General features: G+C 39.2%; 1 protein-coding gene across 1 annotated transcript; it reads left to right on the top strand.

Annotated features, from left to right (window-relative positions):
• LOC109234535 (1-acylglycerol-3-phosphate O-acyltransferase) lies at positions 10,748-19,044 on the top strand. Its single transcript, XM_019400556.1, has 9 exons — positions 10,748-11,258; positions 12,110-12,346; positions 13,252-13,298; positions 13,499-13,617; positions 13,711-13,871; positions 15,413-15,522; positions 15,626-15,725; positions 18,311-18,434; positions 18,575-19,044. Exons 1-9 carry the CDS (start codon positions 11,068-11,070, stop codon positions 18,698-18,700), a joined length of 1,215 nt encoding a protein of 404 aa, XP_019256101.1. The 5' UTR covers positions 10,748-11,067; the 3' UTR covers positions 18,701-19,044.

The following is a 19,680-nucleotide window of genomic DNA, read 5'->3' as shown; positions in this document are numbered from 1 at the left end:
TATTTCTGCAATGATCATTGGCACAAGACTGAATGGTTGTCCATCAATTCCTTCCATTAGAGTTTTGGTGACTATAGCTAGCCTAGTATGGATTCTTGCTTTCTTCATTGGAAACACTATCATCCCCAAGAAACAAAACATGAAGACAAAGACCCTTCGATGGATATGCCCTAATGATGTAAGGGCGAACTCGTCAGGAGAGGTACGGTAAGATTTGCTGTGACCGTACCTTTCATACAAATAGTCAAAGGGAATTACGACTCCTTCAAACATGTCAATCTGGATTCTTCTTTAGACTCATCATTTTGAGAAAACCTCTATCCTTGCAGTTTTCCGGCATCAGCAAACCCGGAGTTTCCCACGGTATTCCAGCCAGTCCTCCTATTTCCTCAAGCAAAGGTGCCATCTCAATGTCTCCGAAGTAAGAGTGGCAGCTTCTATGATTTTGTTGTCGGGTTGAATTTCTAGGAGAGAAGGTGGGTTTCCTAGGTGTTTCCTGACAAGAGCCTGATCGCTGGAATGAAGATCTCCCCACCAGTTTAGCAATTTGGGTGAATGTGGGTGACCATGCCGAATCTGGGGACTTCGTGCCTCATATTTTTGCAAGAAAAAAGGTTAGGCCCTTACCCCCTCCAGACTCGACTACTAAATATCAATAATTGACATAAAAGCACTTTAGTTCTCCAAATAAATGCACAAAACGTGATAAAGTCCGTTTGGGTTTCAAGGAAACCCAGTGGACTTTGGACAAGGCTATCTTAAAGAGTCATTATGCGAACAACATAACTAACTCGGCTAGGTTTGACCATGATGCATGTACAATTAAATGGAGTAAGGTTTCTATGTGGTATTAGACTGGTACCCTTGAGCGGACAACTCAAGAGGGAAAGGCGCGGAACCGTCGACTACACCGTTGATCGACTGGTTTTACCGCAAATATGTCTTTGCCGGATTTAGGGGGTGATAATATTGGAATGCGCAACCACTCATTATAAGCGTTGCTATGGTCTTTTGTTTGGCACGAGTGGAATATAATGTTGAATATGCAGTTACAATAATCAAACAAGTTGTCACGTATTTGCACGTTCATAAAGTAATAATTACAACAGTTTCTCATAATTTACAACAGTATTAAAGGAAAGCGATAAAGGAAAGCATTAAGAGAATTAAAGGAAAGAAACAAAAAAGCCAAGTCAGTTTCGTAGTAGAAGAAAGAATAAATACTTAAAGGCATTTAAACAAATAAAGACATATAAAGAAGCATAAAGTCACAAATAGCATGAAATGGTAAAAGCCTTAAAGAAATCCCCAGCAGAGTCGCCATGCTATCGATGCCCCCCTTTTTTCTCGCGAAATCAGGTTTATGACATTTGGGCGGACAACTCGTTTCCTTTTGGGAATTGGGTTTGAATTGAAGAGTCGCCACCTAATGATTAAGTGCATTAGGACACTAAGGAGAATTTTGATTTAGAAAATCAGAGATTGGGTAAGGGCTTGAAATTATCCCGAGGGGAAGGTGTTAGGCACCCCTCAAGATCCACTAGTGTGGTTCCCGGCCATGCTATAATCGTGACTTTAAGTGCAAACAACAAACAAGAATTACAAATACGAGGAAGTTTTCACATAATGGTTGCGAGCAATTAAAATTAAAAGAAATTAAAGAAGCTGAAGTTTGGGAAGAAAGTAGTCTTTGACATTCTGAAAATAAACAAGTAAAGGGAAGGGGTTTTCACATAATTACTGCAAGTAGTTGAAGTCAAAAAAAAAAGATTAAAGAAGCTGAAATTTGGGAAAAAGCAATCTTTTAAAAAATAAACAAGTAAAGGGAGGGGGTCCTAGGTTTATAAATAATATGGATCACTCCACACAACACCCGGTAATCGTTTATACACGTGGTGTTATCGCGTGGTCATCATATCCATATCTACCACTTCCCACCCCGTTAAGGTATTAAACGCGAAGTGGTCTCGTTTTACTTATTGCATGCTATTACCCGCCCCCATCCTATCAGCCCCGGAGGTATTTGGGACTACTAAACCAAAAGGGAAGGGATACGTGGTTTTATCGTTTCCAAGGACAAAATTCTAAGGCGACAATCAAAACACATATGTACCAAATATAGGGAAGAAACACAACAGATAGAAAGGGCTCAAACAAACCTCCTTAAAAACAAAGAGAAGCATATAGTTTAGCATGTCTTTACACGTACTGTTTAGGTCTTAATTAAACTTAAGAGTTGTGGCAGACTGATTTATTACTTATTTCAGAAAAGAAGCCCGAATCAGGCCTGCCTGCTCGTTGTAGTTAATAAAATCCAATTCAATTTATAAGTTACCCTATGGCTTGCCTAAGTGTGGAACGAAAACCTATAGGCATGATATCTATTAGTTTCAGAAGAGATGTATACTGATTTTAAAGAAGAGGACTTGTTAAAAACATAAATTCTGCAGATGTTAAGCATTGCTACTACTGATTTTAGACTTATAGGCAAAATAGACGATTCAGATTTAGTTGACAACTCCTATAGGCATGCTTTCTAGGTGCTATTGATTTTAAAAACATTTTTTACGAGCGAAACAAGAGTGCAGAAGTCCTATGTGCATGGTATCTAAATGCTGTTAGTTATTTTAAACCTATAAACAGGTTTGCCTAATGACAGATGCAAAAATTCAGGAAGTCCTATAGGCATGTTAGCTATATGATATGCAGCGTTTGGAGATGACTTATAGACATGGTCTCTATATGATGCAGAAATGCAGAACCTATAGACATGGGTTCTATATGAAATGCAGAACCTATAGACATGGTTTCTATATGAAATACATAACCTATAGACATGGTTTCTATATGAAATGCGTAACCTATAGACATGGTATCTATATGCAATACAGAAACGAAAGTTGAAAGCAAGATATAATTGCAGAAGTATAATAATCACCTATGAACATGATATCTACCCCTTTTTGCATGCATGATTTACCCTCCTCTTTTCACTAAAAGCCCCAATAGTTATTACAAGTTATTACAGCCTAGAATAAATAAGAAAAGGTAAAATTACATTAGAGAAACTAAAAAGATTTACAACCAAGGAGAGCCTGATTCAGGTTTCCTGCCTGAAGCATGAAGTAAACCAACTCCAAAGACCAAAATCCAAAGCCTTTCTCATTTGGGTGTGTCAGAGTTCCCAAGAGCCTCATGGACTCCGGGCAGTGCTTACACCCAAATACAAGATTGAGTCAAAGTGCAATGTGGAAGAGCCAGGCCTCAAGTGTCCAAGTTCAGAGGGAGCTCAAGGTCCCAAGGCAAGGCTCACAAGAGGGGGGCAGAACTTAGAAACTAGGAATGAGTGTAAGTGCAGAGAAGGGATTCTGGGGGGAAAAGCAAAGATAGGCTGGTGTTCATACCTAGCAATTGGAAGTGCTGGCACACCCCAACCAGCCTGTTAGACATATTGTTTGGGAGTTAGGATCCCCTAAGGGATCAAGTCCAAACATGAGCAAAAATTTGGACGTTGCCATGTTCTGAACTTCAACTCAAATACATAGAAGGGGACAGGGGTGCAGGGATTCACAGAAGAAACAGATGCAAAGGAATTGACATGCTAATTAACATTAAACATAGGCAGTAAAGCAGACAGGGGTGTAGGGATTCACAGTAGAAACATATGCAAAGGAATTGACATGCTAATTAACATTAAACATAGGCAGTAAAGCAGATAGGGGTGTAGAAGTTGTAAAGTAAACACATTGGGATGAGGCTGAAAACCAAACTAGAACATACCAGTTTTAGGGAAACAAAAGAAGAGAAAGCAGTAGTCTTGTAAAGCCAAAGTGCAAGCAAGCAGTTAGAACACTATGATTTTAGAAGAGAACTATGAGATTGAGTAGTGTAAAAGTGTTGAATTGAGAGTGTGTAATTGAATGTGTCTGAAAAGTTGAATTCGCGGTTGTTTGAAAAGTGTCGAATTCAAGGTGTTTGTGAGAAAGGAGTCGTGCCCTTTTTATAGGGTAGAAGGCAAGCAGAATAAGGTAGGAGAATAATTTTAAAAAAAATCAATTCTCAATCAATTACACAAGTTTCCCTTTAGTTAAGGGATTCTGATTTCAAACGGGTAAAATAATTAAGGCAAGAGGTTGATCAAACATTTTTCCAAAGCAGTACAAGAAGGGTAAATACATAGAGATTTATTTAAGGAAAAAGTTTGATAGCACACGGTTTGTGCAAAATAAGGAAGGGCAATCAATCAACAGCCAGTAAAATCAGCAATTGAAGATTTCATGTGAATGAACCAGGTCAGGAAGATGGGAAAAATCTCGACTTAAGGAAAATAAGTACTAGTCAATTAAACCCAAAAGAGGATTCTGAATCAATCAAAAGTTGGAAACCTTTTTGGAAGAAAGAATTCATCATACATATAAAAACATACAGCCATGCTCAAGTACGAAGAACTGTCATACCAATCAATAGAAGAGTCTAGCATAGAAAAAGTTTAGAGTCATAAACAAAGAAGTTCAAGCTCAGTTTATAGACTTAGAGTGAGTCTGAGAGAGTCCAGGGTTCCAAAATAGAACCCTAGTCCAAACACAAGATCAAAACTCGCCAAAACCCCAAATCCTAGGGTTTCCAACTCGAATCAGATACAGAGACGAGGAGACAAACAATTGAAACAGGCTCAGAGGTCTCTTTCAGAGACTTATGAGAAAACAAACAGATACAATAGCAAGTTTGAAACAGCAAAGTGAAGAAACTGATTCGAAGAATAGTGAGGGTAGAAGGAACATGTTTTAAGAAACCTTGGGACTTAAACAAGTTCAGAAGCGAAAAGAGGTAGTATAACACTTAAAAAACAGTAGAAGAAACATTTTTAAAGAGAACTCAAACAAGGTCCAGTAAAAGGGCAAACAAAGAACTTAAGAACTCCGTAGGAGATACATACAGTAGGAGAACACAAAATACCAGAAAAATATATCAACAAGACATATAGGAAAAACACAGTAGGACGAACATGTAAGCATGGTGTATAAACACAGTAGAAAGACAAGGCACAGAAGAACATATATAGTAGAAAAATATAAGAAAGCAGTAGAAGCACATGCGTGACAAATATACACAAAGGAGAAGAAAAAAAGTCGGAGAAACATTTTGAACTTTTCAGAAACCCTAAATCGAAGAGAAGTAATTTTTGAAAGAAAAATTGGGGAAAACGTTTAAGAACTCAAGTAGAGCACAGATATAGAACCGATTTAAGAAAACAGCAGAGAAAACCTCGAATAGCTAGTGTTTCAGAGGAACCCTAAAGCGATAAAGGCTTGGAAAAGGTCCAATCTAAGTCGGATGAGTCAGAACCAGGCTCGAAATGCTTTGGATACGCTGGAGCAAAGCCGGAGAGGTCATGTAACCTTGAATCGGAGGAGATCTGAACGGACACCATCGAGGTCAGACCTCGAAACTTTGAACACCAAGTGTTCAAGAGTAGAGGGAGGTGAGTATAGGACATCCATGGCCTGAGAGGCCATGGATTCCGGTGAGATTGAGGTTGAACATGGTAGAAGACGATTAGGGTTTCAAGAACCTTCGAGAGAGTTTGAGAGAGTTTGAGAGAGGAAAGGAATTCAGGGGCGGCTGATAGAGTGAAATGAGTTAGGGTTGGGTGTTTGGGTGAATTAAAATGGTAAGGAGAGATCGTGGCCGTTGACCAGATTGATCAACGGCCTGGATTAAAAGGGGTTTGGGTCGGGTAATTAAAACGGGTTAAGGGTATGGAATTGTGCTGGTCCAGTTGGGATTCAAAATTGGGTCAATTAGGGGGGGTCAATGTGGCTATAATCGAAATATAATGGGGCTGCAATTGAAACGAAATGAGGCCAAATTTTAAATAGCCAGTTTTTCCCTTTTATTTTATAAAAATAGTAAAAATAATTTTGAAAGCACATTAAAAGTACTGGATCAGTTAATAATATATAAATATTAATTTAAAAATATTGGAACCAATTTCATAATTATAGAATGCTATTAATTTTTAAAATAGGCTAAAATTGCAATTACGTGCAATTTATCCTTTAAAATACTAAATAAATTGTAAAAAAAGTATAAAAATTACTTTAGCTATATTTTGGTATAAATATAAGAATAAAATAAGTTATTCACCAAAAATAATAATTTTGGGAATAATTATTAATTTTTGTACTGCTAAAATGGGCAATAAATTGATTTAAAAATCCTTTAAAAATTAGCAAAAATACTAAAACACTTGGGAATACTTATATATGCTATTTTGAAAGTATTTGCAAGAAAAAATACTTAGGGAAAATTGGAAATCAACAGTCCTCGACCCTGATTTTCGACTGGTATCGGTTATGAACATCCGACCAAGTCACGGCCGGGTACTCGACTAGGTTCTGCTTCAGCTATTTCGAAGCCACCGAGATTCGTTCGTTCAGACCTTGCATGAAGGCATGTACCGCCCAGTCGTCAGAGACTGGTGGTAGTTCCATTCGTTCCATCTAGAAGCGAGATACGAACTCCCGCAGCATCTCATTATCTTTTTGTTTAATCTTGAAGACGTCGGATTTCCTCGTTGCTACTTTGATGGCACCAGCATGTGCCTTAATGAAAGAATCCGCTAACATGGCAAATGAATCTATCGAGTTTGGGGCGAGGTTGTGATACCACATCATTGCCCCTTTAGAGAGCGTTTCCCCGAACTTTTTCAGCAGGACGGACTTGATCTCGTCGTCCCTTAGGTCGTTGCCTTTTACTGCACAAGTGTAGGCGGTGACGTGCTCGTTGGGATTCGACGTTCCGTTATACTTTGGGAGATCGGGCATTCTGAACTTCTTTGGAATGGGTTTTGGGGCCGCTTCTTGTGGGACGGCTTCTGTACGAACTTCCTTGAATCCACACCTTTCAAGATCGGGGGCGCTCCAGGAATTTGGTCGACCCTAGAGTTGTAAGTCTCGACCTTCTTATCGTTGGCTTCTATCATTTTCTCGCCCGATTCGATCCTTCTGGTGAGGTCCTCGAGCATCTTTACGATGGCGGGGTCGGCCATCGACCCGTTATTGCTCGATCTCTCCAGTACCGGTTCGGCCGGGGGAGCTGTCCCCGGTGCTACTATGCTAGGAGTTTTCTGGTGGCTCTGCAGCTGAGCAATAGCTAGCTGTTGTGCCTGCAACATTTCAAAAATAACATGAAGGCTAACCTCCTGTTCTTCTCGGGCTGGAGTTTCTTGTTGGTCGCCTTGGTGTATGCTCCTGTTAGTGTGGGAGCTTATTTCGACGTGTTGAGCGTCGCGCGAGACTTCGTCCGCCGGAATTGGTCCTGGTGCGTCCTCAAGGTTTCGTGGTGGCTCACCAACACCTGGAACAACCACATCATTCTCTCCATGGTTCTCAAGGTTATTGTTTATTGAATCAGACATTCCAACCTGAAATCAAAGATCTTTGGACAAGAAAAAGCGTGAAAGATAACTTGCATTGTGTAATGGAACCAGCAAGAAAATAATCACTATTATTTTTAGCCCCACGGTGGGCGCCAAACTGTTTACCGTGAAAATGGTAATAACAATTAAATTTGATTATGAGACTCTAAAAATACGTGATCTATTTTTATTTCGGTTGTAGAGCAGTTGATGCTATGTGTGAGACTTAGAAAAGAAATAAGAGTTAGGGATGGGGTGATAACCAAACTGATGGGTTGACAATCGGGGCCTCGAGCTTGTCAATTCGGCGGCCTCGAGGTCGATTCCGGGGCTCGACTGTGAGCTATCGAAGGTGACCGAAGTATGACTAACAGTTATGATGAAATCAAAGAAAGCTCTTTATGGCCAATGATAATCAATAAATGATGAACAATAATGAAGATAGTAAATGGAAGCAATAATATCAAGAGAATATGTAAGAGAGCAGAGAGAATGTTCTTTTATATTTCGTGTGGAGCAACTGGAGCGACTGGCCTCTTACAAAATGACAAGGACTCCCTTTATATAGGAGCGAAATCCCAACATAGTACAAAATACATTAATTACATAGATATGGGGATGGGACAGCTGAATGACGCCCTGATTTGGGTTCAGAACAACCCACTAGACTTTGTCAGTCCTAGTCGTGTGTCTTGGGAACTCCCCATTTCTACCATAGCCAGGGTCAACATTATCTCAAGGTCGAGCGTCGACGAACCTCGAGGAAAGAGAACTCGACCGTAGCCTTGCAGCCTCGAGCCTTCGCGATGATCTTCCGAAGTGCCTTGATTACGAGAAATCGGACCCTCCGATTCTACCGTATACAAGACGCCCAATCACGAATCCCCACCATGTGAGGCAACAAGCGAGCCACCTAATCTTCGATGTCAAATACACGAGAAGGTGCGCGCCTCTCAGCTGAAAAACAAGGAAACCGCAAGTGAGCTGAAAATGAAAGGACGAAAGAAGATAACGAGCGTACGGTAGAGACACTTACGATTATGATTCCACTGCTCGGGAAATCCAGTCGGGTCCGCCACCAAGTGCTCGATCTTGATGAAGAAGTACTTATGCCAGAACTTCGGATTCGTTCTGTCATCCATTTCGACTACCAGCCCTCTGGTCCCACGATGCCGTAGGTGTATCATAGTACCTCTATAAAAACTGGGCGAAAATAAGTGCAACAAGTGGCGAACGTCAACCTCACAACCAGCCTACTCCGCGTACTTCGTCAGCATCAAGAAAGCTTTATACAAGTAAGGAGAGAGTTGCGCCGGGCAGACGTTGTAAAATCGGCAAAATTCCTTCGCTAGCGGAAGAAGAGGAAGAGTATAACCAATCAAGAACGGGTAGACATAGAAGGCGCAATACCCGGGTCGATGGACCTCCACAATGTCGCCACTGGCCGGAACTATTTCGATAGGGGGAGGGATGCGATATTTGGACCGAAAGTCGGCTATATGAGGCGGTCCAATCTCGGAGAGCACCTGAGCGGGAGCAGGAGCAGGCTCCTTTGGAAAATCATTTCTAGCCAAAGGGTTTTTGGGGACTATCTCTTCCGCGGTAGGGAAGCTATCATCCTCTTCAGCCAGGAATTCCTCACCGCCGGGAGGAAAGGCCATCGATAACGGAGTGGCATCGGAAACTTCATCATGAATGTGAGGGGTTTGAGACATATTTCAACAATGAAATGTATTCTACCAAGCCCAAAGAGAAGATAACAACTGGGTAAGAAAGAGGCGAATGGAATAGAAGAAGCAAAATCAAGAGAAGAAATTGGGGAAGAAGATCAAAGAGGAACAATGCTCATGCAAAGTAAAGGATGGTGAAAACTTCCGAAAAATGAAACCCCTATATATTTATAGGGTTGGGTGGCGCGAGAATCGAAGCAAAGGATTGTCAATGGCACCAAAACCAAAATGGCAGACGCACAGACGCTGCATCAGGAAGTGAGTAATGATGACGCGCGTGGCCATGACGTCATCTCACGATAGCCACATCAACCACAGCTTCGCTGGCTGCGCCGGTCTCTCAACCTCGGCCAATTTCATTCGATCAACGCGACCAAATTTCTTCTAAACGGACGCGAACCGGATCCGCTTATCGAGGGCCTGCAAGACTACGACCTCAACAAGCGGAGGGACTAACTTTATTGGTCTAAATTTGACGACTTGGTAATAGCTAGATACAGGATCGAGGACGGGGTCGACCATGGCGTAATAGCGGAAAGCCCTCTTCAAGGGGAGCGCAGTCGAGGACGGACAACTGGGTTACAGGAGTAACGGTAGGATAGACTTAGGAATAAATACAAGGAATATTCCTTTGGATATTCCCAAATTTTTGTACTCATTAGGGTTTCTTAGAAATACCTCCTATCAATAGGAAGAGATAGAGAATAAGAGGGGGATCTTCACTTTATGAGAAAAACATATTGTAAAAGGTTGACTTGAGAGAATATACAAAAGTTGTCTTGTTCGTTGATTGTCTTATTCCAGTACACCTTTACTTGATCTTTGTTCATAAGATCCAAAGATTCCATAACCACCTTCTCTTCTCTTCTTTCCACGTTGCTGTCAGGGGAAAGATCCATCCAAGTTATATAATAATTTGGTGCTAGATTCTTTCTTATTACACTTATTGCCATTATCTATATTTATTGCATATTTGTGTTATCATTTTTATTAGCATTCATTGATTACAAACGTGCTATTTAATGTTGTCAAACGTTGTTCAACTAACCAACTTCTCACAATATTTGATCTAGAATTTATTATTTGTAACTAAGATTCATCCTTCATCTCATTATTAATTGGTTTAACTAAAAGGCTCAGCACTTTTTGGTCAAACAGTGACACCGGACCACAAGTAAAACATATTGTTGAAAAATATATAATTTAGGCAAATACTTTATGAGATGAATGGGTTAAAACGGGGAAGGGTGGTAGGTCGGGGTCTAGACACCGCAATGGCAATGACAATGTTAGGAGGGGGTGGGGGTTTGGGGGAGGTGGAGGGTTGAGTGCGGGAGGAGGGGCATGGGGTGGAGTGGTAGACGGTGAGGTGAGAAAGGTTGAGAAAGAATTTAAAAAAATATTTTTCTCCAAATCCTTTTGGTAAGAAAGGTATTGAAGGAAAATAAATTGACGAGGAAAATATTTTCAATGTATTTAAGTCAACCAAACATTAAAAAATTAAAAATATTCTCCAAAAAATTTTCCTTCATACCAAACACGACCTAAATCAAAATCCAACTTGAAATAGCAATGGTTGCAATATGCAATTTGCGGTTGGAGTCCCTCCGTCCACGTCACTGCCTACGTATTTGAGTCACTGTAAATGATTTAATGGTCGGAGCACCGCCATCATTCCTGCTTTGGCGGACGGCTTTAAATCCAATATGATATTGGGTTGTCAAATGGCGAAAAAAAATCAAACTAATTATTATAATTAAATTGAAAGCTCAGCTTCAGTTTGAGTTTCTTCGGAAGGCACATGGATGCTTGGAGGACACTCTAGCCAAGTACCTGTTTATTTTTAGAGACTTGAAATTGAACTGCTAAATTCCAGCGACAAATAGAGAAAATAAATTTCAATAAATTATCAATTGCATGAGCATAGGGTTCAGGAGGTGGTTGAATTCATCGAATTCATTGGTGAAAATGGCAGAAGAACTCAATTCATCTACAACCACAACTGCTACAGCAAAACAATGGTCTTTTTGGCCCTCCCTTCTTCGTTGGATACCTACATCTACTGATCACATCATCGCTGCCGAAAACCGCCTTCTTTCTCTTGTTAGGTAATTTATCTCCATTTTTTCTTACTTATTGTCCCACTCTGCTGATTTTCTCGTTCCAATTCATGTCTATGCGGCAATTACATTCATCTAAGCATTCGCATATAATTAATTGTTCTCTCGAGCCTTTTCGTCCTTATCTAATTAAGGAACAGCTGATCAATTTTCTCTCAATCTTGAATTAGTTCGGTCGGCTATATAAAATTTATTTGCTTATAAAAAGATAGCCGAGTGGTTGACATGTAGGAGAAAACCCTTGACATCATTCATGCTACAACGCTTAGTGTGGGCTGGTATACTTCAACCTATAGGGTGGGCTGGTATACTTCAACCTATGGGTTTACCGGCACCTACATCTGGTAGGCTGTGGAATGTAGTCAACGTGCACGCAAGCTAGTTTTCCCACTTCTATGTCGAAAAAAACTCATTTTTATCCATTTTGCTCTTCATTACCCTGAGTATTTATTATAGTTAGACTGTCTTTATACTGCTATCAAACATTTTCTAACTAGTCAACCCTGTAACTAGATCAATTGGATGTGTTACCCTATCGTACTAAAAATAATCGTTGTCCTGGTAAATGGATTTATATGCTACTGCATTCGTTGGTTTGGCCAGGGGAAACCTTGGGATGCTTTTAGAATTAGTGTTGTGCAAGTTTTTCATTGTATTTTTCATCAGGCAACATGAAGTGACCATAATGAGAACTATTCTTTCGCCTATAACAAAAGTTTGAGACTTCCTTGGTTTTGTATTTTTGTCAAATGTTTGCTTCAGTCGATAAAGACTGCAACTTTGCGGTTATTGAGGCTCGGAGGCTCATTTTTTATTTTGTGCATTTTCTTTAATGCTAGGACTCCTTATACTCAAGAGCAGGTCAATATTGGGTCTGGTCCACCAGGTTCAAAAGTTAGATGGTTTCGATCGGTGAGCAATGAACCAAGATTTATCAATACCGTTACTTTTGATAGCAAAGAGGGTTCTCCTACTCTTGTTATGGTCCACGGATATGGTGCCTCTCAGGGTTTCTTCTTTCGGAATTTTGATGCCCTTGCGAGGCATTTCAAAGTTATTGCTATTGATCAGCTTGGGTGAGTATATATTATGTGGATTTGGGTGCAAATTCGTAATGTTATACTGATGCTTTCCTCCCTATTGAAACATGCTCTAGTTGTGTTTACACCATATGTACCAGGTGATATAGAAGAGTCAATTTAATGATTTTTGTTTTGATTCAAGATGTTCTAGTTGTTTGGCAAGTTGCCATAACTGAGACTTACTGGATTTGAAAATTATCTGCTAATAATAGTTTATTGCACAGAAATGTGTACTTAGGCACATTTGGGTCAGTTAGTTTGACACTAAATGCTCTTAACCAAGCATTCTTCTTTGGATGAAGATATTTACTCATCGTGCTAAATACTAATATCTGAAATTAGATCCCTTTGGGTGGATCGTAGTGTGTTTTGTTTTGTCGGTTTGCATATTCACCTAGTTGTAACTGCAAATAATTCTTCAACTGAAATCTCTGACTTGATGTATTATGGGGTGATACAAAGATGTAGTAGCCAAATTGTATTTATTAGTAGTTAAAGAGGCACACAGCATTTTGCTGCACTCAAACTGAATAGATTGCAACACAACTAACCAAGGAGCTATCTGACTTGAAAGAGCAGAAAGATTCAGCGCTTTCTACTTAGAAACTATTTATATATGTATCACACAAAGGCTCTGCAATTTATAAAATAGGATGCTTTTGTGTTGACACTAATTTATTCTGCTTGAGAAGTTTGTTGAGACTACATGGTCTAATCCAAGCATTCTTTACTTCCTTTTGCTTTCTTTAGTTGCTTTAAGAGCTCCTGTTATAAGTCTTAAAGGAGAACAGGAGAGTGGAGGTGGTCTTCCAATAGATGTCACTTTTATGTAGAATGAAAAACAAAAGAAACAAATGAGCAAAATGGTAGTTTTCTAACTGGCTAAATGTATGATGCAGCTGGGGTGGTTCAAGCAGGCCTGACTTCACATGCAGAAGTACTGAAGGTCAGTCTTATGCTTGATTCCAAAGTTGAGTGTTTTTGTTCAATTACACACTTGACTGATGAATAAAGTCTATATAGTAATCACCCAAAATTTGGTTCAATTATTGGGGGAGTTGATGCAAGATAACGTATATGCTGCTTATGTACTGAACAATCTTGATCTGAAAGAAGCTTCTTTTTGTCTGTAAAACATTAATGCAGAGACTGAAGATTGGTTTATTGATTCCTTTGAGGAGTGGCGCAAAGCCAAAAACCTTAGCAACTTTATTTTGCTTGGGCACTCTTTTGGAGGGTATGTCGCTGCAAAATATGCTCTCAAGGTGATTAGTTTTTATCGAACTGTGAATTTTTCTGTATAATGTATATCGGCACGTATATTTTACTGCTGATTGACAAGTGTATTGCTCTTGTAGCATCCTGAGCATGTTCAGCAGTTGATTCTGGTAGGACCAGCTGGATTTACATCAGAGACTGAACATATGTCCGAGCGGCTTACCCAGTTTAGAGCAACATGGAAGGGAGCCGTCTTGAATCATCTGTGGGAGTCTAATTTTACCCCGATGAAACTTGTCAGGCAAATGTTCTTTTAAACCTTTGCTTCTACTTCTAGTCTAATATGCTGCTGAACATTTTTTTTGCAAGTAAATTTACTGCATAATACGTACATTTTCAGTGATACTTTCATATGTCTGATTGTGCTCATTGGTTCCTTCTTTTCACTGTAGTCTCTGGTTAGACTAGTGCTAGCTTTTACATGTACTCAACGTACATAATTAATTCTAAGATGTATGCATACTGCTGCTTATGATCATCTCGCCTTTAGTCCCATTCTTCCACTGATACTTTCATATGGCTAGCATATCGTTTTTTGGTTGCAAATGCTGTACTTGGGTCTGGGTGTAAATGATTTTCGAGGAAAGCATGGTAAAAGACCTGGGGTACCCATATAAGATACTGGAATATGGATTAGATATATTCTTGGGTTTTTTAATGCCAATATATTCATTGTTTCTTAACTACCTAAACTTAACTACTGTCGCACGATGGTTTGCTTCTTCTTAATTTAGGTGGGCACCTTTTCTTGAATGGTAGAGTTTCACATTCCCAAAAAATGACCCAATTTAAGACATCAATCAATTAATCAGGCCTCAATCCGAAATTAGTTGGCGTCACTCCGTTAGCTATATGACCCTCTATATTATAAGCGACGCAAAACATTTGTTCAAAAAAAAAATGTAACATACCATTTCTTCTGAACCCTCTGTATCCAGCGTAATGCAAGTAATCGTTTCAAAAAGCGGAAAAGAGGTAGAATCTCATTTCTTTGTATTATTTGGTCTTGATGTGGCATCTTCACTTTTATTCCATGTTCTCAACTTGGCTGTCAAACCTTTTCTTTGTTCCCCTTAAAAGGATGTTTTATTGGTATTAACGGGGTAACTTTTTATCTTAATGTGAGGAAATCAAGGAACTAACCTTTTCTTTGATTTATCATACAGCAACAACAACGACCCAGTAAAATGCCACAAAGTGGGGTCTGGGGAGGGTAGTGTGTATGCAGAATTTTGTCTAAATTCAGGCATTCATTGTGTGTTTGGATTTTTATGCAACACATGAGGCTTTCAATTTTTCTTTACTTATGAAAAGAAAAGATCATGGTTTTCCTGAAAAGCGCCTTATATTAGTAAGGGTAAGTGGGTAACCTTGTGGCTTCTGATATTTCTCTCTGTTTCACTCTCTCTCCCTCCTCTCATAGTCCATGTTTTCAGTAACCAAAAGAGTTGCTAAGTGTGAGAGTCATTTCTTTTTAGTATTTATCAGTGATTTGATAAAAAATTCCGACTCCACAGATGGTTGTTGCATATGCTAAATTTAACTATTTTTTATGTTGATGCCTGTGAATCTTTACTGTTGTGAAGGTGCTACTCATATTTTTTATATTTGATACCCTGTCTTGCTTATTTACTTGTTTTTAGCTCAAAGTTGCTCCCTGTAGCAGTCCGGGATTCTTTCCTGGATTGAAGCTTGAACTGGAGTAATAGTTCTGAAAGAATTTTGTTTACATGGCCTTATTCATCTGAAGAGTGCTAATATTGGTCACAATTAATAATGCAGAGGCTTAGGCCCATGGGGTCCAGACCTAGTTCGCAAATACACTAATGCTAGATTTTCTGCATATTCTAATGGAGATAGTTTGACTGAGGAGGAGTCCAGGCTACTCTCAGGTACATTGCATATTTTATTGATTTGCATGGTTTTTCATTTCTCATGATGTTGTATACCTTGCACGTCTTAGGTTTCTAATACTGATTGTTTGCTTTGTGGAAGATTATGTATATCATACCTTGGCTGCAAAACCGAGTGGGGAGCTATGTTTAAAATATATATTTTCCTTCGGAGCATTTGCCAAGAGTCCTCTTTTATACAGGTGATATACACTCTCTCTCTCTCTCTTGCACCCCCTTCTCTTTCTCTTCACACACAAGTACATGCATGCAAATACATGCTCATTTTTGCTAGTGAGTTGTAGAATAAAATGCTGAAAACCTAAGATTCTCCTGTGGTAGATCCTTATTGTGTCCATTTGGTATCCATTTCTTGTTTCCTATAATGCAGCTAGACTGTCTTCTGCAGTATTTGGTGATCCTGCCACACTTTGCTGGATTATGAGGGAAGAGTTTAAATGAGCCCCTCATCAAAATAATAGTAGGACTTGGAGTGCCCACATATTTACATATTTAAATGATCCTTTAGGTTTTCTGTTTCTTCTCAGTCAGCAGTGCGGCAATAATTTGTGCTGTACCTGCAGTAAGAGGAAAAAGATATAAGTGTTAAATTTTTCTTATAACCGTGTGTTTGGGCTAGGTTGTGCGCACCTCAACTAATTCTATGGGGTACCTAGTACCTCCTACCAGCACAGGTACTGGGTAACTTTGTCCACCAATGGGAAGAAATCACCTAGTGTTTTTGTCAACAGCTAGGATCTGAACCTGAGACCCATGGTTCTCAACCGACTTCATTGACCACTAGACCACACCCTGGGGCAGCGGTTAAAATGTCCAAGACAATATGCGTCATTTAACATTCCATCTTTCACTTGAGAGGGTGTGGATGAGAGAATTAAATGGAAGACTACATGAACTCTTAGGTAGTACAGTTATGCCATTATATGGACCCGGCCTTCACATCTTTGCAATTAGGTTTTCAAGAAAGCTCAAAGAAATATTCCTTTAATGAATGAAAATTCAATTGAATTTCCGTTGTCTAGACCTTGGGATGTTTATGAGCAAAATATCTGGATAGTCCGGTTATGCAGTTATTTCAAGAAACTAAATATTAGTAGGAGCCTGAAGTTCATGGGATTTATCATCCAAATGGTTGAGAGGCATGAAGATTTACTAATAACCTTGTGTGCTGCCCAGGGATTATAATTGTAAACATTCAAATAAATGGCTGGCTGACTGGTGTAATAACTAATAAATTATTACTTGCAATCAATATTGAATTCCCCATTGCTAGGAGCCTCCCCGCCTTAACATTTAAAGTAAAGGAAGTAAAGACAATTCTTGAACTGGTTGTGATGGCTGATAGCATACAACCATTATAATCTGAAAGACACTTTGGTGATATTTGATATGTTAATCTTCAACTGTGTTAGTTGATCGCCATATCCCGTGTAGACCTTTATATGAACAGGGATTGTAGGTGTAAAAATTCGTTTGTAACTGATAAAAGACAAGGTAGTCCTAAAATTACATTGAGAGAAGTTGTTTCAAAAGACCTGTATCTCTGTCTGAATCAATGCGGTCTTTGCTTAGTAACGTAAAAACAACAACAACAACCCAGTAGAATCCCACTAGTGGGGTCTGGGGAGGAGGGTAGGGTGTACGCAAACCTTACCCCTACCTCGGAGGGATAGAGAGGTTGTTTCCGTAGCTTAGTAACGTAACAGAATGGAAGAAAAGCATATATACAGGCTATACCAACTAGTAAAATTAATGTTTGGCTGTTGTAATGTTTCATTTGGTCCTGTATTTGCCAGGGGTCTTCTTATTCTATTTAAGAGACATGTATGTCCTAGTGAAAAACATGAGACTTAGAGAACCTCAAATTTCCCTTAAGAGAAATTGTTTTGTATCGGAATAAAGTAGGTTGAATCGGCGGAACAGCTATAGAGGATTTGTATAGTCGATAGCTAGTTTAGGATTGAGATGTAGTTTATTGGTATATTACTGTGGTAAATTAAAGTACCAGGGAGAATTCTTTCATTAAATTGATGGAATAAGTACATTTCTGATGATTTGGCATGGTATTCATTGTGTAGTTAATACACTGTAGAACAAGGTCTTAAAAGTTCAAATGAAATATGTAAGAATGTAGTAGTTTTCTGCTTATGGACGGGGTTCACATTACTTCGATCCTGATTCTACAACGTGTTTGTTAGTAAGGACTTATTTTCTGCTCTGAAGCATCTAATTTGCAATCTGTTCAAAGCAACACAAATTCATTCGACTCTTGCGTTAGTTGGTCTCTGATAGGATGCACTGATTCTTTTTTCTTTTTTTCTTTTTTTTTTTAGGGGGGGGGGGGGGGGGGGGGGTAGGTTAGGTAGTTTTCGAGGGATTTCAGGAGCCTTTTGGGTCTGCCAGTCAAACTAGAACAAGCTAAGACAACATGATGTTGAAATGTTGAATCGTACAGTAACTTGATTCTCTAAACCTTCGAGAATTTTAATCACAATTCTCTGCCCTTTTTTTTTTTTCAAATAAAAGAGAACCTCTCAAATTTTATTAATACTAGTCTGTCACAATTCTCTTCTGCCGAGGGTCTTTGGAAACAGCCTCTCTACCTCCATGAGGTAGGGGTAAGGTATACGTACAAACTACCCTCCCCAGACCTCACTTGTGGGATTATACTGGGTATGTTGTTGTTGTTGTCACATTCTCTACTGATCTTCAGTTTTCTCCTGAGAAGTCTCTGTGATGCTAAATCTTTCATTTTTAATATTTGCAGAGCACCAGATTGGAAGGTGCCAACAGCTTTCATATATGGATACGAAGATTGGATGAATTATCAAGGAGCGGAACAGGCTAGGAAGAATATGAAGGTTCCATGTGAAATCTTAAGAGTCCCTCAGGTTCTCTCTCTCTCTCTCTCTCTCTCTCTCTCTCTCTCTCTCTCTGTGTGTGTGTGTAGAAAAAATAATTTAACTTTTATTCTTGTTTCCCCAAACTACATAAATGAAGCGCCTTTATTTAATACTACACTTGCTTGCAGGCTGGTCACTTTGTATTTATAGACAACACAGCCGCATTCCACTCCGCTGTACTCTATGCTTGCCGTAGATTTATCTCACCACAGAAGGACAATGAGCCACTCCCTGAAGGCTTGATATCTGTCTGATGGAGATACATTGCCGTGGTGTTTTCATTGCGTGTGTTGTAGGTAAATAGTGTACAATAGCATATTAGCATTGATTTAATATTCTCTCAAATGTGTTTACTGGTCTGAGTGACGTAACTTACCAGTTTCTCAGAACATAATATCAATGTTGAGGAAGACATGAATGGGTAGCATTCTTGTTCTTCTGATTGTTCGTTTCTTGTAGGAAGTCATGCACAGATAGGTCGATGATTTGTGTTCTTGAAATTACATTAATTTTTTTTTTATGAATATTGTACTCAATAGTTACGAAAGCAATAAGATGATGTACAAATAATTTTGAATTGGATATATTGTCCATACCTATTTCTTGGTTCTGATGTGCATCGTGGAGAAGAAAATTCACTGTGTTTTATTCAAAACATATAATATCATTGAGAGGTGCCGTGTTAGGTGTCAGCAGGAAACAACGTCATAATCGTTACTTCTACCCTAATTTTGAAGTTGAATGTCATTCCTCCAATCAATATTAAAGCCTCAAATGGAAGGAAGACAGACCAAAGGAAGAAAGAAATGGCACGCATGATGAATTTTGTTTACTTGTTGGGCTTTGTGACTCGTTCTGGGCTAAATCAGTTGGAATCCAAATTAGACAATGGCAATGTGATGATGTGACATCTAGCAGGAGAAAACGAAAAGGAAAATGAAAATGTAACAGTGTATTAAGCATTAGCAGCTGGACGAGGGAGAGAGGAACTGGCTAACCCTGTATCTCCTCTATTCCTCTATCTAGCCGTTATTTTTCTAAACCTTGTATCCTCCTATCTGCCAAAAGTCAAGAAAATAATAGTACTTGAGAAAGATTAATTGGGACAAAAAGAAGATCAACTTTTATAAGTATGTGATTTGAAAAGAAATCAAGAACCGACAGCCAACTGGAGTCGATTATTATTAGTAGAAAAACGAATTCGCTTTGTCATTTACTTGAACGAAACATTTTC

Source organism: Nicotiana attenuata, chromosome 11, assembly GCF_001879085.1.
Source record: "Nicotiana attenuata strain UT chromosome 11, NIATTr2, whole genome shotgun sequence".
Taxonomy (NCBI): Eukaryota; Viridiplantae; Streptophyta; class Magnoliopsida; order Solanales; family Solanaceae; genus Nicotiana; species Nicotiana attenuata.
Note: the sequence above shows the minus strand (reverse complement) of the source record. Positions and strands in the feature narration are given on the sequence as shown.

Coding starts and splice junctions, on each gene's coding strand:
- LOC109234535 (XM_019400556.1), top strand. CDS start 11,068: ATGAGCATAGGGTTCAGGAGGTGGTTGAATTCATCGAATTCATTGGTG. Junction 12,347..13,251: donor ATTGCTATTGATCAGCTTGG/GTGAGTATATAT, acceptor TGTATGATGCAG/CTGGGGTGGTTCAAGCAGGC. Junction 13,872..15,412: donor ACCCCGATGAAACTTGTCAG/GCAAATGTTCTT, acceptor TTAATAATGCAG/AGGCTTAGGCCCATGGGGTC.